Consider the following 8,711-nt stretch of genomic DNA (forward strand, 5'->3'; position numbering starts at 1 on the left):
TGCGTGTAATATAGTGACCACTAAGCAACTATGATGGTTATTAATTATTCCTGATGACTACATGACCCGCGATTTACATATAGGTACGGTATACAGCGATTGAGTTTTATTTATTCGATTTGGTGAACCATTTATTATTAATTCGATCATATTATTATTTATTAGATGTATAAAAGTCTATATAAACACGCGTTTGTCTCTTGTATGTACTTTTCGAGTAGGTTTTATTATAGTGTCATTTGCTTATTTATTTCTTAAGCTTGTTAGATGACCAATCAATCAATCGGAAACTTTTGCAAGTATATTACACGCCTCTACGGTTGTACGCTAGGTGTTTTGGAAGTGTCATAACATAATCATCGCCTAAGTATGTTTGAAACTCGGAACAATAATGTTCTGAAATACCTATTTAAAACTTTTTAAAAGTGGTTCAGATAAATTAGGGATAGGTTAATTTTTAATTATAATTAAATGGAGAACTTATTATTTTTTAATCACATCGATTATATTAATTATACACGTTCAAACCAGAGCCGTTCCAAAAGGGACAGAAGAGGGATATATATTTGTCTTCAAAAGATATCCAACTGTTTAAAATATGTTTGCAAAATTTTAATTCCAAACTACCAAAGTTTTATATCCTAAAATAGTCAATTTATTTTATTTTGATTAATAAATATTATTATTGTCTTTATTAAAATCGAGTTTACATAGGAGTGAGTGTGGTAAGTTGATAAGTCTGGTATAAGATCACGAATTGATTATATTTCTTAACAAATTATGATATCAGTCTGTATTATTAACCAATTACTCATAATATGATGTTATGAAATCATTTTGAAACACGTATCATTGTAAAACCAATATATTCATCGCTATAATACTTAGAATACTCAATTACTAGTTCTCAATATAAATATATTCTCATATTCGATCGTTTGTATAGGTATACACAAAATAGTAGGTACTATGTAAAAATCATGTAGTTAAATATTACAATGTAAAACTAAAATTATCAATATAAATAATTAAATTTTTTTTTATATTGCCTATAATGTGGCATTATGTAAAAATCGTGCTTTCGTCAAAACAAATGGATACCTAAAGCATAAAATTGGTCAAACCAAATTGTTGATTTCAAATATTATTAATTATTATCACCCTGGACAGACTACAAAATCTGTCGTAAACTATCCACTTATTTTTAAAATATTTTGACTATACCACAATGAGGCTCTGGGGCTTTTCACTATTTATTATTGCATCATGTTTTTCGAATCAATATAGTTGATGTGCAATTTTCGATTTCGTTAAAAAATATTTACTAAAAATGATAAACTATCAAAATGTATTGTAATAAAAGTGTTGTGCGTATTTATTGGACTTTTTTAAGCACGTTAAGTTCCGAGCCCCGTGAGTAATTATACTGATATGATATTATATTGTTTATGACTAGAAATGGTTAAAATAAGATCTTTATTCATATTCCAAGTAAAATACACAATTCGAGTGTGTTTTCAGAATTTTTTAAACAATCATTGAAATTAATAAATATAATTCTGATTGTCTTAATTCAGTTTAAAATGAAGAATACTGTTTTGAAGTAGTATTGTCAATACTGTATTGATAACAACGAACAAATAGTTACAACACATTTAACAATTTATCTGAAACAGAAATACCTACTATAAGTGCACCGATCGTCAATGGTGATGATTTAAGTGTTTTAACCCACAGTGTTGTAGCCTGTAGTAATATGGTTTTTGTTAATTTGTCGTCAGTCTGACAAACGAGACGAAAGTTCTGACCGATGCCTAGAATGGTTTATAGATTTTTGGTTTAAATAATGATAACACGACACGATTCGTTAAAAATGGTAGTTTTAATATGAAATAAATATTAATTATTAAGCGAAGAACTTATGTACAAATATACTACGTCCGTCGCCGTTGTCTAACTCAGACCGGTGACGCTTTTTTATGTTGCGGACGCTTGTATGGCTGCGGAAATGCACAGTTATGAGCTGAAATAACATTCTTCAATACTCGTGCAAGGGTATCGAGGCCTTCCTTAAGTGGCGATTACAGTACAAAATAGTATATTGTAACAACTAGTACTGGATTAGAAGAAAATAATTGTACGAATTTTGAAAATTTAAATTTTGTTTCTATTTGTTTTTTTTATTTTAATTTAGTCAATTTATAAAATTTAGCGGATAACAATACAACAATCATCAACTTCTAGTGTTTATTCAATTACCTAGCTTTGCTTACAAGATAATTTACAAGCAATTGATTCGAAACAAGTAGTTTTGAAAACAATTTTTTAATTTAAATGTATAAATATAAATTGAAAAATGAATACAATTTTACAGTATCAGCTTTGAACCCGATAAAAAATCTTCAATTTTTAGTTTCCTTATTGCTCTAGTCACTTAACAGTTAACGGCTAATAGTAAGGAGTGTTAACTTGGACACCATTGTAATAGTATATCAAATTTTAATTCATGATTTGACTATGACTCGGAAAATTAAAAAAATATATTGATTGAATATTTTTTTAAATGTTATAATTATAATTATTATTCATTTTTTTTATCTATAGAATAAGGTTTACGTGTGTATTAACTATTAATTAATATCTGTACTCATTACCCATTTGGGATTTTAAATATAAATTAGTAAAAAATAACAAAATATCACATATTATATAGGAACATGGTTTGTTCAGCGAGAGAACACAAAATATAAATCTCCTTAGCCTCTACAGGAATTATAAATTATATCAATAACATGTCAAATTAAAATTCATAATCAAAATGTTTAAATATAAAATACTTAAATAATTTTTACTATAATATTGTATCGGAAGTATAATTTACATAGTATGGTTTAGGTGTTATAAATATATTGTATTACAAAATACCTATATCTATGTCAGAATCGAATAAGCTCTCTTAAATTATAGACCATGTATTCGTTATTTTCTTCGATAATCCCAGAAACTGTATTATATAATATAATATGGCAAATAACAGATTTATTGGAATTTTTTAGTGTACAGATTATTTATAATTACATTGTTTCTTCATCAAAATAAATCAATTGCAATGAATACACCATACATTAATACATTATCGAGTACAGAGTTAAAAGAATAATAATCAACTATACGTATTCTTGAAATTATTAGTTTGAATAAGTTGAATTAATAATTCAGACGTGTATCGTGCAAACAGAAATATTGAATAAATCATTATAAAGGTAAATCTTCAACAGTTCAAAATCACATGGTTAAAAATGTCCACAAAAGAAATCAATATAAGAACAATACGGTTAAGATCATTTAAAAATAGATTTTATTCGGACACATAATATATGACAAGAAGGTAGTTAATATTTTAAATTAATTAAAATAATACTTTTAGTTGGTTACTGGCACACCAGCAGTTGTCGAATTATCGATACCACATTCGTTTGTGCCTCGTTGAATTTTGAAAAGACCATTATCACCCCAATCTGCGTTCCATGAGTTGACCATCAACCAGTATGGAACTCCGTATTCTTCACCCCAACCGATCAATTTAGCGGCATGTCCTCCCAAGTATGTAGCGTTTTCCGATTTCACATAAACACCTTTAAAACGTGAAATTTCGGTTAGAAATGGTTTTACACGGTTTTAAAAACGAAACACAAAAACATGTCATATTATTAAAATATTGAATTGAATAGTTAGTGCTCGTATCGTTTACCTGACTTGTAACTGGGGAAATCGTCGTATACGTCGAACGATGCTTCAATTGGTCCGTAAGTCATAACGTCCTTTTGGATGCTGCCGTATGTTAGGTAGTAGTAGTCACGTGCTGTAATCGTAATCCAATAGATTAGACAAATTTACACACCTTTTCAAAATGTATCATACTGTATCTGTGATCTTGGTCGAAATCGAGGTCCTGATTTCCGTAGCACATCCTTGTGCATCTGTGATTTGATTCCATTGGTTTACCGGCGCAAGTGTTATTGCCCTGTTCGTCATAAGGACAAGGTGGGACTCTGTATGGTTCGCAACCCTAAAATCGACGTGTGCATGGTTAAACCAAAACCAATAATATTATATTATGTACCGAACAAATCGCATACCTCTCCGGATTTGTAGTCTCCCCCGGTTACTAGACCGTGTTTACTAAAACGTTCCCACGCTTTTATCGGATAACCTCCATCACACCCAAAGCCACATGAATGACAGCAGAAAGTGATTTCTTCGGCGGATAATAGTTCATTGAAATCTGCATTGGTCGCTACGCACAAACGGTCAGCAAAAGCCGAGCTCGTGGCCACTGCCTACAAAAATAATTTTTTTTTGAAATTTATGTCCAACTCTTGACACAGAACAATCGATATTTGTACGTACCCAACACGATCCACAGTTGCCTTGGTCACGAACTGCTCCGATCGTGTGACATTTTTTCCATTTTCTCCTGGCGTCAAAGTGTCTTGGAATTCTGCCGAACAAGTTGTCGTAAGCTGCATCGTCGGATTTGTACATTTTAATATTATTTTTGTTTGGGGTTTGTACTCCTTTTGATCCCAAAAGTTTTAGAAAATGTTCCTTTGGTGTACTTGGGTCGAAGTTCACACCTGCCTTATTTGTTAAACGTAATGATAAGTATGTATAATTATAATTAAATATAAGCAAATTATTTTGAAGATATAAAAATTCATACAATTTGTAATATTCATACGTATGACTCTTAACTTTAATACAATATTTTTTTAAATTGTTATTAATGATTTAAAAATAAAAACAGTAGAGCGTAATTCAGAAGCCTATAAATATTTTTGTTTGATTATCTGAAGTTTAAACGTTGAAGATAAATTATATTCTTGTATAAAAAATAATAGCATCTCACCAAACGATTTTTTAATTTGTGTGTTACTCAAAAACGATTTTAATTGAAAAAGTGAAAATACTTGATATTTTCTTTATTGGTGTACATAATAATTTTAAAAACTTGGTAGTTAGTACACTATATTTTATATATTATTAATGAATTAATATATTTTGACACGTTTTGAGCGATTTATAGGTATTTTTAATGAGCATTATGTATGTATTTTTTTTTCATTAAAAAATTATAATTTAACATGCCATTTTTCGAATAAAATATGTATTATTAATTACTTACCTTCCATGTAGTCGCTTGTTCATTGATATTGTCAATGAAATCTTTTTGCAAAAAGTATGCTTGTTCCGTCACATATACGCTGACGAATATCACAGACAATAACATCAACACCCTAGCCATGGTTGCAACTTTGTCGCTTTCAACTTATTATTTAACAGAATTGAATTAAGAACTCACTGTTGCTGCTTGTACTATTTCAGCAGTAAAATGAATTTCGATTTAAAATATTTACCATTTATATAGGTACGTTTAAATACTCCAAATATACAATCGATAAATCAATGAACAATACATGTATAAGTCATCATTTCTCCGAAAAATTAATGAAAAGATCTTTAGTATTTTTATATCGAATAATCAATAAAAATATGCTATTAAATTATTGAATAAAAAATCACTTTTCATACACTTATAGTCTTATCTGGTTAGTTTGAAGTGATTGCATGAAATGAAGATAATATTTAATTAAAAGATTTCGGTAGGTAACTGATGTTTTATTATATTAAATTTATATTGTGTTTTTTCTAATTGTGCAATAATTTTTTTCTTTTCATAAATGTGAAACTCATTTTGAAAAAAAAAACAAAATGTTGTCAAGTTCTGGTTTGATTATTCATGTTGTTTGATAAAATAGTACATTTACTAAAAAAGCTATCTCATAAAATAAAAATACCTTAACAAGTTAAATAGTATAATTCAATATTCAAAAAATACTTAGTACTTAGTTACTTTTTTACTTTTACGAATACATGCGATATTGCCCGAAACAAAAAAAAAAAACTTGACAATCTCTTGTCTGTACAGTAGCAAGGCGTCTTTAGATGGGTCGCTGCGCGGGTTTTGTTTAATTTTAATTCAATGTTAAATTACCATATTTCTAACATAGCTAAAATATCAATATACATATATACTCATTTTGTGATTGTATCTTGTTTTTTAAATCCCAAGTTGATTTACAATTCCCCATTTTCATTAAAAAATATTTAGTAAAAATTATAAATTATAAAAATATATTGTAATAAAAGAGTCGTGTTTAATTATTGGACTTTTTTAGCACGTTAAGTTCCGAACCTCGTGAGTAATCACTGATAAAATATGATATTATTTGTTACTACAGAAATGGTTAAAATAAGATTCAATAATATTCATATTCCTGGTAAAAATACACATTTCGAGTGTGTTTTCAGAATTTTTTAAACAATCATTGAAATTGAAACATGTCTAACACTTCTAATCGTCTTAATTCCGTTTAAAATGAATAATACTGTTTTGAAGTAGTGTTGATAACATCGATAAATAGTTACAACACGTTTAACAATTTATGTGAAACAGAAGTACTTATAGTGGCACTGGAGTTGGGTACTTGTGTATTAAAGATTTATCTTCTCGTTTAGGTTTCCAACCATGAACTATTTTATTCTTAGGTGGTGAGAGGAGCAAGACGAAAACGTCAAGTACCGATACGCCCATGTACAGCAATGTATAATGATTACATTTTACTTTTTAGCCAAAAACAACAAACGTACCAAGACGGTTGAGGCGCAATATAAATTATTATATTACATAGCTATGTAGCATTTCACCGATGTTCGATGCTGATTATTTAAGTGACTTAAGCCCTTAACCCTCGGTTTAAGATGGTGGTAATACAGTTCATACTTGATCTTGTTCATTTATTGTCTGACCAACCAGACACCAGTTCTGACGGATGTCTGAAATACGTAATAATATTCGCTGCTTGTGCAAGGGTTTTCAATATAAATACCTTATATAAGTGGTGATTGCACTACAAAAAAATATATTGTAAGTACTGGTACTGGTTGAGAAGAACATAATACTTTGGATTCTAAAAATATCAATTTTGTTTTTATAAATTTAATCATTTTAATTTAGTTTATACACTTGAAAAAATACAGCGATCTTCAGCTTCTAGTGTTTATTAAATTATGTAGCTTTGTTTAAAAGTTAACTTAGAAGCTATTGATGCTCCATAAGCAGTTTTGAAAACAATTTTTTATTTTAAATTGAAAAAATGAAAAGAATTTTAAAGTAATAGCCTTTAACCCGATTAAAAATCCTTATTTTTTAGTTTCATCATTGCTCCAGTCAATTAATTGCTTATAGTTAGGAATATTAAATTTGGCACCATTGTAGTTGTATATCAAATTTTGATTCTTGTTTTTGACTATAATTCAGCAGATTAAAAACTACTGATTGAATATTTCATAAAAATTTTCAATTCTTATTATCATTCATTTTTTCTTAACTATAGTATAAGGTTTAAGTATGGATTGCCTATAATTATTATCTGTACTCATTGCACATTTGGGATATTAAATATAAATAACTAAAATTAAAAATAACAAAATATAACATATTATATATTTACAATTAGTCCGTCCAGCGAGGGAGTAGGCAGTTTCGCATGGACGAAAATTGAATCTTCTTAGCATCTAGAAGAATTATAAGTTACTAGCTGATCCCTTGTACTTTGTTGCCCGTTAAAGTTTCAACTCTATATGAGACTCGATGGTGATAATACGAGCAGTATATTATGCCCTCCTGCCGTGTATTATTGAAATAATATGTTTTATATTTATTTTGTTTGTGGACACTCCGATGAGCGGCTATAAGTGCAACTCAGCCACCTTGGTAGGCTTTAGGAATTAATACATTTTTACGTGTCAATACTTTTTGAGAGAGCAAATATTTTTTTTTTTTTTTTGTTAACTATCAAAAATAATTTTTTCACACTTGTGAGTTTCTGTCAAATACATAATCATCGCTGTGATAGGGTCAAAAATAAAACCTTTCAAGTTGAATATTGCTGCACTTATAATAGAGATAGTTAACGGTAATGGCACACTCTGTCTCAATATCGATTATTATTATTAAGTATTTCGTATCAAAATATCGAATTATAGTGCTTTTTGACAAGATTATTGGGAAAAAACCGTCATTGATGCATAATGACACATAAGTACGTAGCCTTAAAACACTTACATACATAAGCACTGTAAACAATTATAATAAAAAGATTATATATTGATCATTTTCACTCTCAACAATTGATTTAGTCATATTATTATTTATTTAATGTTATGACTGTACAAATATACTTGAGAAATTGAGTAATTAATTAATAATTAATAACTTAGTTAATACGAATTTTTTTTTATACTATATATAAACCTGTGTTCAAGTGTTCAAGTTCATATTCCATAATGCATATATATAAATATTAAATATACATATTACACTTGTTTTATCCTTCTAATTTCATTTTTTCATGACAAGGGGTATAGAGACGATCTTATACAATGTGGTTTATTTTAAACTTTATTTTACATGCCTCTCTGTGACTACTCAACTTTAGAGACACGTTCGTGATCTCCCCACCATTATTAAGGTTTATTTTGAATTAAAACTATAAAATTATAATAATTAATAATAAAACTAAAATTTGCATAAATACTAAATATTAGTTACACACATAATATTATAGTCTTCATACGAATTGCAAATA

General features: G+C 28.4%; 1 protein-coding gene across 1 annotated transcript; it reads right to left on the minus strand.

Moving 5' to 3' along the window:
• Nucleotides 1–3,019: 3,019 nt before the first annotated feature.
• Nucleotides 3,020–5,415, minus strand: LOC111027761 (cathepsin B-like). The gene is made up of 6 exons (XM_022306175.1): nt 5,186–5,415; nt 4,411–4,641; nt 4,140–4,340; nt 3,922–4,069; nt 3,752–3,862; nt 3,020–3,635 (listed from the first exon to the last, which is right to left on the minus strand). The coding sequence occupies exons 1-6, from the start codon at nt 5,303–5,305 to the stop codon at nt 3,424–3,426; spliced, it is 1,023 nt and encodes a 340-aa protein (XP_022161867.1). The 5' UTR covers nt 5,306–5,415; the 3' UTR covers nt 3,020–3,423.
• Nucleotides 5,416–8,711: the final 3,296 nt, after the last annotated feature.

This window comes from Myzus persicae, unplaced genomic scaffold (genome assembly GCF_001856785.1).
Source record: "Myzus persicae strain clone G006 unplaced genomic scaffold, MPER_G0061.0, whole genome shotgun sequence".
NCBI lineage: Eukaryota > Metazoa > Arthropoda > Insecta > Hemiptera > Aphididae > Myzus > Myzus persicae.